Source organism: Tinamus guttatus, unplaced genomic scaffold (genome assembly GCF_059628265.1).
Source record: "Tinamus guttatus ecotype Peru unplaced genomic scaffold, ASM5962826v1 Tinamus_guttatus_pri_ptg000674l, whole genome shotgun sequence".
Lineage (NCBI taxonomy): Eukaryota > Metazoa > Chordata > Aves > Tinamiformes > Tinamidae > Tinamus > Tinamus guttatus.
Window position 1 is genome coordinate 4,052,237 of NW_028289208.1, and position 20,573 is coordinate 4,072,809.

Consider the following 20,573-nt stretch of genomic DNA (forward strand, 5'->3'; position numbering starts at 1 on the left):
ACTGTCCAGCAGGAACCAAAAGCAGAGATGCTGAAATTTAAATCTCCCCCTGCTTCGGTTTCCTTACTCTGAGGGTCTGCATATTTGTCCTAATTATATTGTTTGAGGGGGAAAATGGAAGAAATCTATATCCAACTGAGTTTAAAGCACTCTTCATAGTCTGCAATCTGTGTCAAAGCCTGATCTTGATTCCAGTCTGTGAATTACTCAAGCTCAGCTGGACTAGATATATATATTTGAATGGTCCTATGGTGCTTCCTGAGTGCACTACTTGCCTGGGCTCTTCTCAGTGGAGGGGTTTTTATTCCTTGCCTTCCTCTCAGCTTCATACTGGATGCTGTGGGCACCAACATCCCCGACTTGGCCTCACACTTCACGCTGCAGCCGCAGAAGGGTGTGCTGGCCGCCTCCGAGCGCCCTGTGCAGGTCCAGATGCTCTTCCACCCCAAGAGGGAGATGAAAATTGAGGACAAGCCCATCCTGAAATGCCAGGTGAGGTACCTGCGCCAAGCTGGAGCACCACGGGTGTCAGCAGGACACGTGTCTTGTGAGAGGAAGGGTGCAGCTGGAAACCCAGCGCCGCCTCACACGTGCTCTCATGCACATGGCTCTCCTTGGCTCTCCTGACCAAGCCCCGCTTCGGTGGCAGGTGATCGAGCCTAGCCTCAGCGAGGGAGAGATCATTGCCATCATCCCAGTGAGGGTGTCGGCCAAGGCTCTCTACAGCAAGTACAACATTTCCCCGGCCTCGTTCATCAACTTTGGCCCCATGATGAGCGGCACCAAGAAAAGCTGCACCTTCCTGCTGGAGAACATTGGCAACCTCGATTTTAAGTTTCTCATCTCCAAAACGAGCCGGGATGTGCCTGTCTTGCCACGGAAAGGGTAAGAGAAGACCTGTGCCACCCTTTCTGCCCCTGCGTTCTTGTCCATTTGCGTGACCGACTTCTGAATAGGGGGCAGAAAAAGAAAAGTCCTTCTCTGTGCCTCAGTATCCCCATATATAGGGCAAAGCTAATGATATGGCTGGTCTAGCTGTAACCTGTAGCAGTAGGTGCTGCAGGCAGCCCTTCTGGAGCCATCAGGAGCGTGTGTGCAGGAGGGCTTTCCTCAGGTCGGTGTTGGCCCTGGAGAGTGGTGTGGGGAGCCCAGTGTGACAGGTCTTTCTGCTTCCTCCTGCCAGCATATCAGCAGTGAAGCACACCCACTCCCACGAAAGTGAAAGCTTCAACAAAAACCTCTCTGTGAGGCAAAGCAAGCAAATCGAGGCTCTGCAGAAGGACGGGAACCCCCTTTCGCAGGTGGGTGCCTGCAGCTGCTGTGGGGGGCCCCTGGCTGCCCAAGCTGAGGGCTCGTCACCACAGGGTGAGATGTGGGCCCAGCGAGGGCAGCTGGAGACCCTGAGACCAGGGCTAAAGACACTGTCTCCCACCAGGAGCTCCCCCAGGAGCTTCACTGCTCTGTCTGAGGCAAATCCGTGTGCTGGCTCATTCCAGTGCCTCTTCCCACTTGGTCCATGTCAAGCCAGGGCTGTCTCTGGGCTGTAGAGTCACCTCTCACTGCCCTGGGATGGGTGCCTGGGCTTGGCTGGAGGCTGAGCATCCTGCCAGGGATGCTGAAGTGCCCAAGGGACAGACCCCAGGCTCTGCTGGGACTCTCTCTGCAGGCTCGCCTCTCTTCGGGCACGTTCACGGTGTACCCTGGCTTTGGGTCCATTGCTCCTGGGGGCCATCAGGTGATCACGGTGGATTGCTACACAGATGCACTGGGGATATGTGAAGAGTATCTGTCCATCGATATCAGCGACAGAGATCCCAAGGACAATCCTGCTGGGATCTCCTATACCCTGATTGCTGAATCCTGCTTCCCAGGTACATCCGTACACCCCATCCTGAGGTACTTGTGGCCTGACTTTGCTGCCAGTCAGCACCCAGACTCACTGCTAGGACACACGGATGCTCTAGTCCCATCTTAAAATCCTCAAGCCAATGTCTTTCAAAGTGGGGACGCAGTCCCTTTGGGAAGAGGCGAGGAGGGATATGTTGAAAGGATGAAAGGAAAACACTTTTGAAGACGGAGGGGGACTTGGCTTCATCCTCAGAGCCAACTCCCTCCTCCGCGGTGGGTATTTCAGTGATCTGCACAGAAAGGGCTTGTCAAGCCCTTTTGAGGCCAGCAAAATCCAGATGAATTCAGCAGGAAGGCTTCTCCATCTCAGCCTTCCCTCTTGTCTGCTCACAGCGTTCGTGGTTGATGACATAGCATCCATCTTTGAGGAGCATCGTATCTGCAGCAACACCAACCTCTGCCACATCCTGCAGACGGTGCAAGACAAGGGTGTGTTTGTCACAGATGAGAACACGTTCATCTTCACCAACGTTCTGGTTGGGCACCAAGCCACAGCTCGCTTCAAGATCTGTAACGTGGATAAAATCTCTTGTGAAGTGGTTCTTTCCATCAAACCCATCCCCAGTAAGGTAAGACTAAGCCCACGGTGACTGTTGTTCTTTTAAGACCTCATGGCAGCCTGCTTTGTTCTCCAGATTTATTGCTTCACCTTGCTCAGTCTAGTCCAGCTTAGAACAAGAGCACCCCAAGAGCAGACTTCTGCTTGGGCCAGTCCTGTGTTTTGGGGCCTCTCATTCTCTCCTGAGGCAGGTGCGCAAGGTGTGCAGAGGAACGATGAAAGAATTGTCCTTCTCTTGCGTGAGCTCAGAGAGAGAAGAGGAGCCACCAGCTCCTGCAGTGGAACAGTGCTACAGACCCTTTTGGTGGCAGCACCCAATCTCTTTCCTCTGCTGTCAAATGCTGGGACATGGTTAAGCCAAGAGTCTGCTTGACTCCAGGGCCAGTCTGGCTACCATCCTCCAGACACGATGACTTCTACTGCCGTGTGATTGGTGCAAGCAGAACTATAGGGCAGAGCACCGGGGGGTGGCAGTGAGGTTGGATTCAGCACGTCTCGAGCAAGTTTTTGGCTCAACGTTCTGGGTCTGCAGTGGGAGTCCAGAACCACTTGGTGAAATGTCTCTTGGAGGTAGCACAGTCCAGGTGGGTCATTGTTGTGCCGACCTTCTAGAGCTCAAAGCAAGTCATTTCATGAGACTTTGTGGTCTTTTCCTTCGTTTTAGAGGCCTATTGTAGATTATTTACATGTTTTTCTGTACAGTGCCTACCCCTCATATATGCTGAGATGGCTGCTGACATTCCCAGCTCAGAGCAAGCAGTTGCTCCTGGGCTTCATGGGAAAGGGCAACACCGCTTTGGGTTCACCCCGAGGTGGACGAGAATGTCTCTGGAGCTGGAAGGACACTGGAGTTGTTCCCCATGAGGGGTAAGACCGCATCGTGCTGAAGGGTGTTCCCCCTAACGCAGCCTTTGTGGCTTCCCCCAAGCTTAGCACCCCGACTGGCGACGTCTTCGAGCTGGATCCCGTTCGGATGTGTGTGTCCAGTCGCTCCCACGCTTTTGCTACGGTGACCTTCACTCCGCAGGCGATGCAGAACTACCAGTGCACTTTTGAGGCTTCCCTTGATGTCCCAGCAAGGTAATCCGTGCTGTGAAATCCTGGGATGACCGTTTTGACAGTGCACCTTCTTCTGGGAGGGTGTGAACTTGTCATTAATCCTAAACCTTTTAGTAGGCTTAGAGAATTTAGCATTAGATAATACAGGAAGCAGTAACTCCTAGCTATAACATAGAAGAATATGAGTCATAGTTTAGTCTGTTTGAGTAACTATGAACACAGCTTAACATTGGGTAGCCGATCAGAAGGGAGTGAATCAGGAAAAAAAACTTGGAGTTATGAAACAGCTGAATTGGGGCTCTCCAAGGGCAAAAGGTTGGATGAAGCCACTTTGTTATTTCCACCTTGTCTAGGCTAGATTATTTCCACCTTTTTTGTGTTAAGATGAGAAGATCATATCTGATGGTCTTGGATATAGACTTGGGACAGTCCTCTGTTGTGTTCAGTGCCTCTAACCAGCTCTCCTCAAATTCATAAATCACTGAATTTCGATGGGTCTAAGTGAAATTTTGACTGAAGCAAAATAATTTGTAACTGTTACTTTGGAAGGCACAGTCTCTCCAAAGCAAATTATTTGAACTCTTGTGAATGACCCTAATTTGAGTGGAAGGGAGAAGGGGAGCTGTGTGGCGGGTGCAAGAGTGCGTGCTGCTGTGCCAGCCAAGGAGCACCCTGTGGGCAGCACCTTCTCTGTTGCCTGCCCCATGGGAAAGGGCTTTGCTCCAGCTATAACAGTTTTGTCTCTGCCCCTCCTGCAGCTCTGCAGTGTTTAAGCCACAAAGTCTGACGTTCACCATCAGCGGCGATGGGAATCTGCCCCGGGTGACCATCCTGCGCCCAGTCCTTCACAACAAGCAGGGGAACCCTCTGCTGCTCTTTAAGAAGCTGCTGCTGGGTGATTCGGAGAAACTCCCCCTGATCCTCCAGAACAGTGGCATCATCCCCGTGCAGGTGAGGACCTGCCTGGGGAGTGCTCCGTGCCATGAGGGAACAAGTCCTCGCCAATGAGGGAAATGCCCTGCAGAACATGGTAGAGCTGCACGGAGGTGTTGCTGCACTGTGTGTGCAGTTGCCTTTTGGTTCTCCTGGGGGGCACGTGTTACATTTTAGTTGATGACATTTCACTGCGTTCTAACTGAACTCAGCTGTGGTTTAATTACATTTTATTCATTACTTTTTAATACTTTCTGTCCCAAATGGTTGTGTGTTAATTACGTTCTGTTCCATTGCCTTCAAACACATTTTTTAATGTCTGTTTTTGTATAAACTTCATGCTCAGAGTTTCTGTTTGAAATGAAGTGTTGGGTTCCCAGTGGACCAGCAGCCAGTACGCTGTTGATTCATAGTGTCCCATATCCACACCAGCACAGTCATGCTCTGTGTTCCCTTTGCTCAGGTGCTGATAGATCTGTTGGATGAAGAGGGCGTTTTCTCCCTGAAAGCCAGGCCCACCACGCACTGCATCTACCAGGCTTCAGACACAAAGGACTGCAACGCAGACTCTGCTGGAGAAGGTACATGTATTAACCATGAAGCGTGCTTAGATCATCCAGAGTGGGGAGATGTGTGTCCTGCCAAAATGTGTGGGGCAAACGTGTGTCTCAGTTCAGATACTTTAGCAACAACAAGCTCGGTGTCATCATAGTCTTGTTAACATAGGTGCAGAGTCTGGAGCCATTGCTGGGAGAATCTGGGTTTAGAGCAGCTGGATTTCAACATATTTCTCCTCTTATGCCCCATGGGAATATTTCTTCCATATGGCTGGATCACTTGTCCCTGGCTTCCACTGCCTTGCAGGGAGGAAGCCTCACACAGCTTCCCTGCTGCTGCATAACGAGGAGTCTGCAGAGTTTGATGTGCTTTTCACACCCAACCTGACCCAGCGTGTGGAAGGGAGGATCCGCCTGTCCATAGTGGACAACCCTTATGAGGAGACCAACATTCAGCTGGTGGGTGAAGGCTACCAGGATGACTTCACGCTCGATAACATCCATGGGCTAGTGGCAGATAGCAATGAGGAGGACACAGAAAGCAATCTGGAGGAAGACCTAATTGAGGGTAAGAGAAGAGCAGCTGTTGAGATGGGGTAAGGAAGAGGAAAATACATGGTTATATTTGTCCTGTGCCAGTGCAGATGGGCCCAGCCTCAGTCAATAGAGGCCTGCTGCCTTTTGCAGGTTGCAGAACAGCCACACTTGAGAAAACAGGGCAGAAAATCCTGTGTTAAGGGAAAAGCATTTGTCAGCCCATCCTAGGGAGATGAAGACTATATGTGAGAAGGCATGTCCTGTGCACACCGAGGGCTGCATTGTCACCAACCTGACTCTGGTAGTCATTGGCACCTCCTATGTGCAGAGGGAGAGATGAACAACTGCATCTTCCAGAGGAAGGAAGGCGTGGGGCTATGAACAGAATGTGTCTGTGTGGATGAGGGGGACGGATGGACATGACTGCACACTGAGATCCCTTGCTCTCATTCTTAACAGCTGCCAGAGCGGATCACATCCAGTTTGGGGGCTGTCACGTTGGGGCGCCCTACCAGGTGACCTTCACGATCACCAACCACAGCACCGTGGAGGCGATGCGGTTCGAGTGGCTGGCAAGCAGCCCATTCCACTTCTCCCCTCAGGTTCGTGTGGGCAGCTCAATGAACCCCGGTTCCTTCCTCAGTCCTGTCCCTACAGATGCTTTCCCTGTTGGTTCAGGGATTATTTTGGGAAGTAAAGACCACCCTTATCCGGCTTGTAAATAAGCTTAGGTGACAGACGTCCTGAATTTACCTTAGATAAATACCAAAGTGAAGAATTTCTGGCAAAGTTGTTCACTGTATCAATCCCTCTGCTGCCAGTCATGTCCTTGCTAGTGATTCCAGTTTGTTACTGAGTGCCTGGTCCTCTGTAGGTGGGACACCTCCATGCTGGCTGTGCCAAGGACATCACCGTGACCTTGAAATCAGACGTTGCAGTCACCTTCCAAAAGCTGCCTGTGAAGTGTAAGGTGGCTAGGATCGCCTTCCAGCTGCCAGCAGAGCAGGTTCCTGACTGGGATGACCGCCTGCACACTGTCAAGTGGGTGGATGCCACGAGGGGCACCATGCGGCCTGTCAAGAAGAAGGTAAGAAGCAAAAGAGCAAGTGCTAATGTAGGCTGCAAGAACAGAGGTGCCCGTGGCAGCTGGTCACCTTCTCTGCTTGGCTAAGCACATCTTGTTTCCTGCTGAAATTTAATCTATCAGTGAGTTTAACCAGCAGAGCATTACAGGGAAGAGTTGGATACATGGCCACCTGATATCCATTGAGATGCAAAGTCTTTCTACAAAAGATGCTGGAGTCAGGTGCGAGCTGTTGGTATCAGCCAAAAGCAGTGCTGAAAGTGTTGCAGCCAGTGTTGTATGGCAGGTCACATTTCAAGATTCCTAAGGTGATTTAATTAGTGCTGAAATCTCTTCATCTGATTCAGTGGGGTTTTTTGTTTGTTTGTTTGTTTTTCCACCAAAGAGGAGTTAAAAGCAGTGTGCTTGTTTTGAGGTGAAGGACGACACTAGCTCCTTTCTGTGTATGCTGGCTCGTGTGCTGGCACGTTGTGGGTGAGCTCTCCCTGCAGGATACCTCACATTTCAGTTGGGATTCCTGTGTCACGGGGGAGATCTCGTTATGCCCAGGTATTTTGTGGCAGTCATATAGGAGTCTTATCAGCTGATTCCATCACATAGTATCTCCATCAGGGCACCAGCAATCAGAGACTTTCTTAGTGAGTTCATTCTCATCCCAAAACGCCTGTCTGCCCCAATGTGGATAGTGCTGCAAAGATTACATCAGAGAATAACCTTTTTCTAGCACAAAACGAAAAAGGTGCTTTTGAGCCTTATATGTTGTGGGACTTCTCCATCTACAGAGCTCCATCAGGGGAGCTTAATCCAAATTTAGAGGCCTGGTGGATCTGTTCTGGGCAGGAAGGAAAAAGATCAGAGGCTCTCCAGGGTTGGAGCACATGGACTGGCACCCAGTCACGCTCCCCACGGGTGCATTCCCCATTGCTCATGCTTCACCCTGGCTTTGGTTGAGAGGGAGCAATGGTCAGATTTTGTCTTCCAAGGAAATAAACGGGAGCAGTCCTTCCTCGCTCCCAGTATCTGACCCAAAGGACTCCTAACTCGGTGTGGCCTTCCGGGCTCTGCTCAGTGGGTCTTCTCTGTTCCCCTTGGAGGTGATTGAGACAGACCCAGAACCAGCACATACTGTCCAGGAAGAAAGCGGCCGCGAGGTGGAACTTCACCTCAGCGCTGTCGTGGATTACGCCGAGTTCAAGCTGGATACAGACACGATTCAGTTCAAGGACACCTTGCTCTTCCAGACAAGGACATTCACGTGAGTGGCGGATACCTTTGTCCCGGGAGACTCAGGTCTGCGGCCAGAGCCATGCTGCACTCTGCAGTGCCTGTTGCTAGAGCCTATCTTTGAGGAGAAGCTTGCAATCAAATAATGTTTAACTGAGGAACAAGGCTGGAATATGCCACATGGCAGCATGTCTGGACCCTCCTAGCTCCCAAACATTGTAAATATTTTGTCTCCAGGCAGCTCAGGGCAGCAACCTGGACACAGCACAGCTGTTTATGCTGAGGAGTCTGTCCTTCCCCAAAGGAAGGAGTGCCAGGAGCCCACACTACAATGTTATTTCTCTGCTTGTTCAGCATTTATAGCATGTTTTTAATATTATTATTATTTTCTTTTTTTCTCCTGTCCTATTGTTTTGTAGCTTCCCACTGTTGAACACAGGGAATGTGGCCCTGGAATACGCCTGGATGGCAGACGTGGAGGATAAAAGAGCAGTCAGCTCTACTGGGGAACTGTTCCTCACCAGTCCTGAAAGTAAGGCACTGCCTCTGTGTGCTACCTGGGGTTGCCTGGGGTTTCAGCCAGCTGCTGAGCGCTCGAGGAAAAGACCAGCCAGTTCATCCCAGAGCAGGAAATTGCCTCTTCTCAGTCGTCCAGGCCTCCAGCACCATCAACACCTTCCAAACTTCAGCTGCAGCCTTCCTCCTTGCACCTCTCTTCCTCTCAGACCATCTCTGATGCTAGTGCTTGGCACAGGAGCAGAGCCAGGCTGAGCTCAAACCTAGCTCGGGGCAGAGCCAGGCAGTAGGTCAAGACCTGGAGCATCAGGACATCTGCCTGGGAAGTCTCAGGGACTGGGAAAAGCAGGGCAGAGAGCGCCGTGGTGGAATGAGTTACTGTGCATCAGCTGCCCTGCAGTCACTGCCTGCGGGCGGTTCCTCAGGCCAGTGCAAGTGCAAAGTCACTGTCTAAAATTAACCTTCCTGACCGTCACAGCAGGGTTTGCTGCAAGCTGAGATGCTCTTGGTGCTCTTGGTGGCTGGGGAGTGACTCATTAAATTTGCAGTAGTGCGGTTGTGTCTGAGCACATGGGAGCACAGCTGTTTCCTGAGGGGAGTCAAGGCTGTGTCTCTAAAACTTCTCAGCAGAAATAGGAATGAGGAGGTCTGTCATCCCTCGCGCTTCCCAGCACAGGCATCCTGATATCCTTCTTGACCTGGTGGATCAAGAAGGAAGAGTCCAGCCCAGTCCTGACCATGTTTAACTCCCTCCCAGTGGGAGCTGCACTCCTGAGCTCATTTGTTATATTAACATAGGCTTCCTGCCCTTCACCCACGCCTCTTGCACAGTGATGTTCCATGGTAGCTTTTGAAATAAGCAGTTCTCTGAGTCTCTCCTGGCTGCTTCCGTAGATTTGTGTCCCCCAGACACACCCCAGTTCTCCTTGGTGTCTGTCCTCACTTTTCCACCTATCCCGAAGACTTTCTGGGATTTAGAAAGCAGTAAGTGACCCGCCAGCTCTTACTGTTCCTCTGTGGGAATCGTCCTGCTGAAAGCATTTGGTTGGAGAGGTTTCCTGCCAGCAGCTTTAGGCCAGGTACACCCCAGCTTCCCTTCTCTCTCCTTAAGCAGGAGGGAAAGGTGGTGAGAGCAGAGAGTTTCTTTCTTGGAAGCATGTCCCACAAACTTGTTCCTCGCCACAGGAGACCTCCGCTCGTCCGTGTCTGGGGTGTGTGTGAAGCTCCAGACCAGCCGTTGTTCCAGCCAGCCCAGCTGCGCTCCGCAGCGGCTCTCCTCCTCTCCCTGCTCCTCCTTGAGCACCGTGGACACCAGGCCGCAGTTCGCCGTAGAGCCCTGCAGCGGCACCATCCCTGCCGGTCAGGAGCAGCTCTTCCAGATGAAATTCTCTCCGGTGGACGTGGGGGAGTTTGAGAGCTGCATGCTCTGCAGGTAGGGGATGCTGAGGATGGGTCACTTCTAGACTCGCACTGCGCGTGAGCAGCCCATGATCCAGCTGGGTGCAAACGCAGACCTGGAGAGACCAGCAGAAACAACCAATGCACGGAAGCAGATGGAAAGGATCATCTGGCTTGGTAGAAGCTGGTACAGAGACACTGGGAAAAGACGTTTTATGAAATATTAACCCCCCTCTGCGGCATTTTTACAAAGGCTTTTTTTCAGAAGGGTGGAAGATAACTCCAGAGTCTCTTCTGTGCCCTATCTGTGGAGAGCTGTGACTCGAATCATCTCTGGGCAGCTTTGGGGAATCCCTCCAGCCCCATGAGGTGTAGATCTTTAGACACTGGTGTTTGGAGATGTGTTCAAGGTTGCCCACAGGCTGCAAAATCTGGACTGGAAGATGCTCAAAGGTTGTCAAGGGGCCAGCTAGTCCCTAGTGATTCCTCCTTATCTGACTAGCACAGTATCCTTATATATATAAAAACTGATGGGCTGCTTCTGCTCTCTGGATAGGCAAATATCTCTGTTTCTGCTGTTCCGCCTCTGCTACCTCTGTGATGGGGAGTTTGATCAATGCTTGCACTGAGTGAGAATGCAACACTGCTTGCTCTGTGAGTTGGTAAGAACTGGCTGGCTGGAATAGCCCAGCTAATACTGGTCCCTTTCTTCCTAGCATTCCTAATCTGAAGCCAAACCAGAAGGGCCCAGAAGTGGTGGTGAGGGGGAGAAGCCTGCTGCCACATTGCCACTTCGAACTGGAAGACTCTGACTACATCACTGCAAACAGACGCAACCCAGACTTGCGGGGACCGAAGGGGACAATGTTAGATCCCAAAACAAGAGTGATTGAGTTTTCAGCAGTTGGAGTGTGTAGCAGGAACAGCAGGTAAGTGTGGACATCGTTTCTCCTGTCAGTAGTTACCTGATCACCTCCCTCTTAATCAGAGACCTTTCTAGCTCCTCTTCCAAGCCCCCAAAATGTAGCTGTACCTTGTCCGTAAGCTGCTGCCACTTGGCCACCAGCCTGTTTTGAGGCTGGAACAAGCTGGTCAGTGAAGACCAGTTGGCCATTTTTGCTCTCTTTGTCCCTTCCTTCAAGAAGAGCAGCTGGCAAGCAGGGTTCCTAAGATGCAGAGGAAACATCCGTGCTCCAAGTGTTGTCTGCCCATGCCTGACAACCCCTCCCAGATCACGGCCGGGACTGCCAGGGCCTGATGGGTGCTACAGGGCAGCGTTGATATCTCATCCCACCTCAGAAGTCATCTCTCCTTTGTGTGCCCAGGGCCTTCATGCTTATGAACCCAACCAGCTCCACATATTCCTTCCAGTGGACTTGCCAAGACCCTGAAGCACCAAAAGAGCAGCCAGCTTTCTCCTGCCTCACAGAGAGAGGTCAGATCCTGCCAGAGAAGAAAGCAGAGGTGGGTACCAAAAAGGCAAAGGCGGGTCCAGTTTACATGTGTGTCACACTGACACTTGCTGCATCTGCACTTCTTGGGGCACCCCAGGCCAGCTTTAGCCAAAGGCCTGAGGAAACCTTTGACTACAGAGTAACGACCTGGCAGAATATGAAAACTGTTCTCCTGCTGTGCCACTTCTGATGTGTTTGGGCTGTTAGTGGCACAGAGATCTCTCAGAGCTGGCAGCTCTGAGCTTTTCTCAGATGGAGATAAGATGGAGCTACTCTGGGGTTTCTCTGTTACATCCCCCTCACTTTACTCCTGTTTTGGGCTACAGCTCCCTCTCATTTGCCTCTTTCTCCCCCAGATCAAGTTTGAATTCATCCCTCAGCACCTGGACATCACAGAATCATTCTGGCTCTTTACAATCCCCGAGCAGAGCGTTTCGATCCCGTTCCTGCTGGTGGGCCATGCCACTGACCCACTCGTGTCTCTGGACAGGTCCCACCTGAACTTCCACTCGCTGTTAGTCGGTGAGTAGTGCAGGGAGGGCGCTGCAGATACGTCCTCCCCCAGCAGCCCTGTCATTCTGGCAGGCTCTAAAGAGGAAGCTGGAAGTGGGAATGAGCACTTGAGAGCAGATTGGTCAGCACTCGAGGGAGAGGAAGGGAGGAAGGCATGTAGCTGGGGCTGTTTCCAAGGGAAGAGCTGTGGAGAGGGCAGAGGATCCTGGAGAGGACCAAAGCGTGTGTGCCTGTGAGCCACTTTGAGCCACTGCAGTCTGGCAGAGTCCCCGTGTCACTGTCTGGTGGTGTAGAGCACAGGGATCTTGGAAATGGGGTCTGCCCTGTCCTGGAAGTGATGTCCTTGAAGACAGTGGTCCTTCCGCTGCCACCAAAAGCCTTCACCTGAAGAATCCCTGGGGGATCCTGACCAGCTAGGCAGCATCTCACTTCTTGCAGAGGCAAAACTATTGTGGGGTTAGGCCTTTTGAGGATGGTTTCTTTGAATCATCTTCTAAAACATGCCAGACTTCACAGCTCGTTCATCCCGGAAAGCCGGGCAGTTGGATTCCAGCTCAGTGTGCGCAGCTGGGAGTGGTGGAGCCGCCCCGGCGGACGGGCCCCGGTCACAGGCTGTGTGTCCGTGTCCTGCTCCGTGCAAACTGCCTGCCAGGCTCAGCTGGCTGGCAGGAAGGTGCTGTGTGCTGTGGCCTGGTTGCCAGAGAAACTGAGGGTTTTCAGCTGATGCCCTCTCCTTGCCCCAGGGCACGAGATGTACCAGACGATCCACATAATCAACAGCGAAAAGGAGGCCTTCAGCTTCGCATTCAGAGAAAGCTCCTTCTTCCCCGAGGCCTGCAACGCCTGCTTGGCCGTGGAGCCCCGGGAAGGCTCCGTGGCAGCCCTTTCCAGGTACCGGGCTCCGCTGCGAGCTCGCAGCCACGTTCCCAGGCGCTGGACGTCGCCCCGTCGGGTCTCCTGTGGAGGGGGTCCTCTCTGCAGTCACCAGGGGACTCTCAGCAGTAGCTTTTGTCTTGCTTAATCCTTTTCCCAAAGGGGGACGTGGTTCCATTGCTGCTGTCTCTGTACAATAGCTGTGTCTAGGTAATCTGGCCTTCTCGGCCCTCTTCCTGGAGAAATCCAGGGTTAGAGCTTCTGATTTTGATGACAACAGCATGTTTTTGTTGTGTTTGATTTCCCAAACCCACAGCTCCATGTGTGTAAGCTGTGCTCCCATTCACCTGGTATCACTTCATTGCTTAGTGTAGTAGTCAGGCCTAAGTCTGCTCATAGCAGGACTTGCTCCACGGTGGAAGGCAGCAGTACAGCGGGGTGCTGCTTCTGGTTTCTCCCAGGCCTGATGCCTCGCCAATATGAGGCCAGGAAAGCTGTAAGAAGCAGTGAACTGAGCAGTAAGGTCTTCTCTCCCCAGGTGTCCCATCACCATCTCCTTCCTACCATTCCTGGAAGGAGAGGTGGCCTTCAGCCTCATATGTGATGTCAAGAGGAAGCCCCAGCCCCTCTCCTTGAACATCAAGGCCACCGCCTATAGCATGAACATGTGTGTGAGGTTTGAGGACAGAGAGGGCTGTGTCGCTGAGCTCAGTGCCCAGGAGATCAACATCATTAACTTCAGGAAGGTGAGCGGCGCTGCTTCCCCGAACCGCTTGTCCCAAGGAACCCTGCAAGACCAAGCCTGAGTTTAAAGCTCAGCAAATATAATTGAACAGGAGAGGACATTTTCCCTCATTTATGTGTAGAATCCACTCTCCACAGCAAGTCATTAGCTGATGGTAGAAGATCCTGGCTGGTGCTTCCCAGGTGCTGTAACCACTAGTCCCTATTGCTGCCTTCCCACAGGTGGAGCTCAATGAAAACATTCAAAACATCTTCACCATCAGCAATACCGGGAAGCTGAGCTTCACCTTCTCCTGGGAATTCTGTGGCCCCCCAGCACAGAAGCAGTTCCTAAGCATTACCCCTCAGACGGGCACTGTGGAGGCCGAGGGGAAAGCAGAGGCTCTGCTGACGTTCCACCCGCGGAAGATGTGCGCCGTGAAGAACGTGGCGCTGACGCTGCAGGTGAGGGACCAGCGCTTCGGACCGTGCCCTTTCCTTCCCCCTCTCCAGCTGGGCAGCAGGAGGTTGCAGAAAGGCAGGAGCTGTGTCCCTGAAGAGCCCAAGGCTCTCAGCAGAGAGGCTCCTGCCACCCAGCTGAAGAGCCTGACGGCTCCTGAACTGCAGCTGCAGCAAGTGCTGGCCCAGGCCTGCTGGCTTTGAAGCAGGACATGTCCCTCAGCCTCCTTGTGCCCCTAGCTTGAGGAGGACCCTAGATGCATGGTGGGAAGGGCCTGTTCCTCTCTTCCAGACCCTGCTGAACCAGGTCCCGCAGCTCACCGAGGCCCTGCCAGCATACGGCAGCTCTAAGCGTCGGGCTGTCACTCTCCTAAAATCTTACCCCCTCAGCCTGAGCATTTCACTGTCTGGTGCTGTTCTAGGCTCCTTTGGCACCTTTCTGGGGTTCTTTGGTTCTCCCTTATTGTCACTACAGTCAGCCGTCCCCCATCCCCTCCTTCAGCCCTCTCTAGTATTCAGTTCCTGCCCTGGGTGCCACTCATACCTCTTTCCCTGGCTCACTGTGTCTTTTTCCCCCACCCCAGATCAGCAAGGGGCCCAAATTCGTCTGCGTGTTGCTGGCTACCGTGGTGGTGCCCACTGTCTGCTTCTCCTTCACCAAGCTCAATTTTGGGACCTGCTTTGTCTACCAGGCCGGGATGCCACCAGCCCAGCGGAACCTCGTCATCACTAACAAGGCCGACACGGATGTCAGGTGAGCCGGCTCCGATGGCAGCTCCGTGCCCTCGTGGCGAGCAGGGCTCTCCATGCTGCCAGTGAGGGAGCGGGGTTGTGTCCCGGCCGCCCACCCTGGCGCTCGCTGCGGTGACCGCGCGGCTCCGGGCCCCCTGTGCCAGCCACGTGCCCGCCCCGCATTTGGCTGTATTATGTGGCAGGGTTTGGCAGCTCAGACGAGCCAGGCAGGCTGCATCGTGCTGCCATCCAGTCCTCTGAGTTTGAGCGAAGCCCAGAAGAGCCTGGCTTGGATACCACAGGGCAGTTATCACGGGGCAGGGAGTTCAGCACAGGTCTCCTCATCCCACCCGGCATGCTGAGCATGGGCAGCCTGCCTGGCCATCTTTGAGGTTATAAGGTGTTTTCCACTAATAAAAGCCTCCCATGCCCCAGCTGTTCTGTCAAAAACTGATTTGAGTTTTCCTTTGCCAAGGAGAAGCATTCACTTCCCCGAGTGCTGTTCACACAAGGGAGGGACCTGTTCAGACTATTCCCCTCTATCTGCTGTGCTGGAGGGCCCCAGCTCCCACGATAACAGACCCTGGCCACAGCCAGTGCCTGAGGATGCAGCGAGAGGACGGTGGAAACCCCGGCAGACCCGGTGTTGCCCGCCAGGCACGCAGCCTTGTGACCCCCCTGTTCCTCTGCTCTGCTTTCTCCCAGCTTGAGCTGCCTGTTCAGCAGCACGGCGCACCTGGAGGTGGAGTGCCCAGGCTACATGCTGGCCCCGGGAGGGACCGTGGAGGTGCCCATCACTTTCTACCCCAGAGAGGCTGTGTCCTACCATGAGCTTGTCCCTTTCGAAATCAATGGCCTTTCCCAACAGACTGTTGAAGTCCGAGGAAGGGGCACAGAAATGAAGGTGAGACCAAACCCACTCCTAAATCTCCAGGTGTCAGCCAGACAACATGGCTTTCGCCCTTGTTTTCCTCATCTCTCTTCCCTAGTCTGCCACGTTTTGTCCTCTACCACCTGAGTCCTCTTTCACTTCATACTCAGGTTGATGTTGTGGAGCCACAAAGAAAGGTGGTGAAGTTGGGAGCCCTCTCCATTGGACAGACAGTGAGGAAGGCTGTCACCATAGCAAACAACAGTGGTGCCCCTCTCGCTTTCAAGCTCAGTTTCATATACACTGCGCCGGAGCTGCAGGAGCCTGGGGTAAGGCCTCTCCCTTGGGAGCTCCTCTGAGCTTTGCCCAGAGCAACATCTTCAGTCTAGAAGGCTATGACTACAAAGCTCCACGCCGGAGCAGATCCAGAGCTCTTGGGGCACAGGCAGATCATGTGTTCTCATGGACACCTCCAGAACTACTTGTTCATTGAACTGAAATTGCCCAGAGATCCCAGGATTGGGTTTCTGGCTTCATGGACATAGCAGTCAGTGTGTGAGAAATAAAGTGCTGATCAGTGCCCCTCTATGCAATATATCAGTATTCCCTCATGTAAAAATAGCCCAAAGCCTTTTCTGGAGAACTTTTTTTCCCTCTTCTGGGTACTAGTAATCAAAGATTTCTAAGGGTTAAATTCCAAAGGGTTAAAGAAGAATATGTTTTAATGTTTAATTGATCAATAGAAAAGATGATTACTCTCAGCTTCAAGATTTCTTCTTTCACCTGCAGAAATACATTGTGTGGTGCTTTATGTAATGTTTGCCACCAAATGGGACTGGATTGGTTTAATTACAGTTAATTATAGTTGCATGTTCTGCCGACTAACGAGCTACCAGTAGGTATTTGCAATGTATATGTCTCACATGAGGTAGGTGCCAGGACTCACTTCTCACTTTAGGCTCTTAAAGAAAGAATAATTCCTCTGATGTGTTTTTAACCTCTACGTTAGTTTGCAGCTGTATATTCTAGACCCGTGGAGTTACCACTCTCTTGGAGCATACATGAAGTGACTTTGGAAGAGACAGTCCAGCTCCCCATGGCCAGATCTTACAAAAGAACATCCTTGTTACCTAGGGAGGAATATCAGAGCTGGAGTGAGATTGGAGTAATGCTGGTGGAGACAGAACAGGAGTGAATCTAGCATAACTGGAAAAATCTCCTCTAACTCTAGCTCAGAAGGATTCACAGCTCGGTTGCCAGGTGAAGTCGCCTCTGTTTATTTCTTTGAGCAGGTTCTTTGCTTGAACCCCACCACTGAAATAAGCCTGAAGCCCAAAGGAGATACCTGTAAAGTGGAGGTGATCTTCTCCCCGAAGTGCCGCGTCCTGCCGTTCAGTGAAGAGGTGGTGCTGGAGTGCTACGGCCTGGTGCGCTCCCTCTTCCTGGTGCAGGGCTCCTGCCAGGGCATCGACGTGAACCTGGACCGCGAATACGTCAACTTTGGAGCGGTGCTGCAGCACAGCCGCACTTGCCAGCGCATCCTCATGCAGAACACAGGCGACATAGGAGTCAGGTAGTGCAAAACCCGGCCCTCCGGGAGGGCCTGCGAGCTGGGGGCAGGGATGGGGCTGTGGTTGCCCATGCAGTTGTTTCCATCTCCTTTGCCCTCCTGGGCATGAGGCTGGAAGGGAGCAGCTGGCAGAGCCTTGCAGGGATGCTGAGCCTGCCACGGCCAGCGCTGCTGCGCTGCGTGTTCCTGGGCTCCTCACCCAAGTCACACTGCGCTGGGGACACCCAGTGCCACAGGCCTGCTCAGGGGCTTGGCAGCCCAGCCCTGGCAGTTAGCAGGGGGCTATATCCAAATGCTTGTTTGCAACCACGTGCAGCTACTCTTGCCCAACGTGAAGCCCTTAGCAGGCAGCACGCTGCGTTTGCAGCCTTCCAGTTGTTAATCCTTTCTGTCCTTGTGCTTTCCTTTACAAGGTTTAAGTGGGACACCAAGAGCTTTAAGCCATATTTCTCCATCAGCCCCGCGAAGGGTTACATCTCCCCAGGGATGGATATCCCTTTCCTTGTGACCTTCCACCCCTCCAAGCCAGGCCAGGCTATCCAGTACGATGGGCTGAAGTGCGTGATCCAGGGCAGTGAGCTGCTCCGGCTTACACTTTCGGGATGCTGCGTGGAGGTCTCGGCCCCCAAAGAGGTAACGGGAGCAGAGCTGGGACGAGTCCTTCCCCGCCACCCTCACCACCGTTGTTACGGGGCTTGGCACAGAACCAGTCCAAGCCTTTTTCCAGCTTTCCCCGGTTCTGCCTCCCTTCCCTCCACATCTCTACAAGCAGATGAGGAGGTACCGGTCCCATGAGCTTGGTAAGACCTTTGTGCTCCTCTGTTGCAGACACTGAATTTCACATGTGACGTGCGCGAGAAGCAGAGCCAGACCATCCTCCTGTCCAACCCGAGCAACGAGGCCTGGACCATGCATCCCGTCATCGAAGGGCAACACTGGGAAGGGCCTGAGCTTTTCCATCTAGATGCCAGTCAACAAAACAAGCCCTACGAAATCACTTACAAACCCCTCACCATGACCTCCGAGAACAAGAAACATCAGGTGCATAAGCTGCACCACCATGCTGGTGCTTGCAATGTTAGCCTCTTAGGTGACCCTGCTTCAAGCAGGAGGCTGGCCTCAGTGACCTTCGGAGGTCTCCTCTAACCTGAATTTATCCTGTGCTGGATAAATTCATGGCAACTGGATTTCTTGGTGGCTAGAGGTTCAGCATAGGGATGGGCACGTGGGCAGTTGGCACTGCCAGCTAGATATATTGGAGGAGCTAACCTAAAAAGCCAGGTTGTCCAAGGCTCCGAGAAGTGAAGTTTGTTCTGTGCATCTCCTCCTCCCTGCCTGGGCAGCCCTGGTGGCTCAGAGACCTCTGTGCTGAGCTCTGTGGGCTCCCCAAGCCTTGGGTACGGCCAGTTCAGCTGGAGCTGGACCCTGATGCTGCCTAGAGTCCTTCTGCAGGCAGCAGGAGGGGCCAGGAAAGCTCACTAGGTTTCTTCCTTCTCTCTAGGGCTCCATCTTCTTCCCGTTACCAGACGGGACAGGCTTGCAGTACCTCCTGCAGGGCACTGCTGAGGCACCAAAGTGTTCGGGCTCTATTTTCCGGGAGGTACCATGCAGGACTTCCTACACGGAGCTCATCCCCGTCTGCAACTGGCTGAACAGACCGCAAAGGTGAGCCAGGGCCAGGAGTCTCATGTCACCGTGCAGCAGTGCATGGAAGGGCCTTCCTCCACCTGGAAGCTCTAAGCTTTCACTGTCCTTGTCCTTGTCTGGCCATGTATTGCCTTGAAAATACCCCTTGTGGACAGCTCTTCTCCAGGGTTTGTCAGAGCTGATTCCCTCAGACACGGAGGGTGAGAGTGTGTTGTTACCCCGTATGATATTGTCTTATGGGCGTCTTGTTGACCACAAACTCCTCACCTGTAGGTTCCTCGTGGTCGTGGACATACTCAAGCCAGAAAAGCTGGAGAGCAGCTCTGTGCTGCAGGGGCTGGAGTACATTGATGTGCCTGGCTCCAGCCAGAAGGACTACAAGCTCACGTTCCTCTCGTACAAGGAAGGGCTCTTCAACACCATGGTAAATGTGGACACCAGGCTTGGGGTCCTTCACGGAGCTGCTTCCTCCCTGAGAAAAGAAGCCGCATGTCTCTTCTCATACCTCTGTGTGCCCACCTGTGGAGCTGTAGATCCCAGGGGGTACCAAGGAGAAGGCATCTGCTCTCTGCATAGCCCTTTCGTGCTGTTACTGATGGTCTGGGAGAGACCTGGCCTTGAGCTCTTCCTAGGTGGCTGCTCGCAGTTGTCCTTGGGGAAAGGGTGCTGAGCTAGAGGCTCTTTCAGCTGGCTGAACACGGCCAGGATGTTTTTATGTGTGCAGTGACTCGTCCTTCCCTTTTGCTCTGATTTAGGTGACCTTCCTCAACGAGGTGACCGAGGAATACTTGTTCTACTTGGTCACTTTCAAGGCTACAGCTTCAGGCCCCATCAGCACTATCGAACTGGTCGCCCCTATTCGGGAGAGCGTGTCCTCGTCCATCAGGGTGGGCAACCCTCTGTCCGTACCGGTGACATTTACCATGGATTGCAAAGTGCCCGACATCAGCATTCCTGCGCAGGTCACTGTCCCTGCTTTGTCAGAGGTGGGTACAAAGCTTGTCCGACACTCTGTACTTCCTGCAGCTTTTGAGGGAGCAGGTGCTTTTTGAGGGTCTTGCTTTTTGGGTGGTGCCCTCCATGCTCTATATGGGGCTGCTTTTCAAGGGTGATAGCTCTCACATGAATACGTTGGCTGGAGTTGGGAATTTCACCTTGATTTCCTGAGGAAGGCTGCTGGAATGCCAGCCTGTCCACTCTGAAACTCAGATGTGGCAGATGGCAAGAAGCTGCAGAGCTATTAGGACCCTTAGAGTGTGTTGGATTGGAGATACAGTGTGCAAGTAAAGTGCAGGGATGATATTTCAGCTCCTCAATGTGGGGGTCATGGGTGAAGATACTTTAGGCTGGGAAGCTGCTGGGATAGTGCTGGAGGGCTCTTGCTTGCTCAGGACAGTCCCCGAGTAAATTGTCCCCCAGCTACGGCCTAGCTCTGCTCTGCTAACTGGAGTAACTGAGTGGTGGGCTGCCATCCTGCGTCCCCCTGTCCCAGGCCCTGCCTCCCCCTCTCCGCCTGACCCAGCGGCTCTTCTATCTCTTCCTCTCAGACGAGTCTTGTCTTTGAGTACCAGCCCTTGAAAGTTGGGGAGAGCACTGGGCACCTGGTGCTCCAGAGCAGCGACTTGGGCTCCTTCTACTATGATCTGAACCTGAAAGCCACCGCCAGCAGGCCCGAGAAGCCACTCTACTTCTGCACCGCGCTGGGCTCTAACCAGACCATGACTGCCAAGTTCATCAACTACATCCGGCAGAAAACAGACTATGTCCTTCAGGTGCCCCCAGGCCACCCCGCACGCTCCCCCTAGCCCTTGCAGGAGAGAAGGAGCCCTGTGGGGCAGCAGGGGTGGGAGGTAGCTCATCTTGTTGGTGTCACCATGTTCCTTTGGGAGCTCCTGCCCCTCCAATTTGACCTGGTCTAATGAGTGGGAGCACAAGGCTCGTCCCACCACAACTGAG

The 20,573-nt window shown here is 53.0% G+C and overlaps 1 protein-coding gene across 1 annotated transcript in view; it reads left to right on the forward strand.

Moving 5' to 3' along the window:
* The window catches only part of HYDIN (HYDIN axonemal central pair apparatus protein), a 118,203-nt gene that overhangs the window by 96,837 nt on the left and 793 nt on the right, over positions 1 to 20,573 (forward strand). Inside the window, exons 55-84 of the mRNA XM_088536502.1 lie at positions 324 to 492; positions 650 to 885; positions 1,184 to 1,301; positions 1,667 to 1,871; positions 2,242 to 2,477; positions 3,396 to 3,547; positions 4,285 to 4,477; positions 4,923 to 5,040; positions 5,324 to 5,584; positions 6,013 to 6,155; positions 6,428 to 6,640; positions 7,732 to 7,892; positions 8,281 to 8,393; positions 9,563 to 9,809; positions 10,492 to 10,704; positions 11,101 to 11,239; positions 11,586 to 11,751; positions 12,486 to 12,633; positions 13,154 to 13,361; positions 13,582 to 13,803; positions 14,382 to 14,551; positions 15,235 to 15,433; positions 15,571 to 15,729; positions 16,693 to 16,973; positions 17,384 to 17,603; positions 17,799 to 18,011; positions 18,472 to 18,635; positions 18,891 to 19,041; positions 19,373 to 19,603; positions 20,165 to 20,389. Coding sequence (XP_088392628.1) covers positions 324 to 492; positions 650 to 885; positions 1,184 to 1,301; positions 1,667 to 1,871; positions 2,242 to 2,477; positions 3,396 to 3,547; positions 4,285 to 4,477; positions 4,923 to 5,040; positions 5,324 to 5,584; positions 6,013 to 6,155; positions 6,428 to 6,640; positions 7,732 to 7,892; positions 8,281 to 8,393; positions 9,563 to 9,809; positions 10,492 to 10,704; positions 11,101 to 11,239; positions 11,586 to 11,751; positions 12,486 to 12,633; positions 13,154 to 13,361; positions 13,582 to 13,803; positions 14,382 to 14,551; positions 15,235 to 15,433; positions 15,571 to 15,729; positions 16,693 to 16,973; positions 17,384 to 17,603; positions 17,799 to 18,011; positions 18,472 to 18,635; positions 18,891 to 19,041; positions 19,373 to 19,603; positions 20,165 to 20,389 — 5,674 coding nt within the window. The remainder of the gene's footprint in view (positions 1 to 323; positions 493 to 649; positions 886 to 1,183; positions 1,302 to 1,666; positions 1,872 to 2,241; positions 2,478 to 3,395; positions 3,548 to 4,284; positions 4,478 to 4,922; positions 5,041 to 5,323; positions 5,585 to 6,012; positions 6,156 to 6,427; positions 6,641 to 7,731; positions 7,893 to 8,280; positions 8,394 to 9,562; positions 9,810 to 10,491; positions 10,705 to 11,100; positions 11,240 to 11,585; positions 11,752 to 12,485; positions 12,634 to 13,153; positions 13,362 to 13,581; positions 13,804 to 14,381; positions 14,552 to 15,234; positions 15,434 to 15,570; positions 15,730 to 16,692; positions 16,974 to 17,383; positions 17,604 to 17,798; positions 18,012 to 18,471; positions 18,636 to 18,890; positions 19,042 to 19,372; positions 19,604 to 20,164; positions 20,390 to 20,573) is intronic.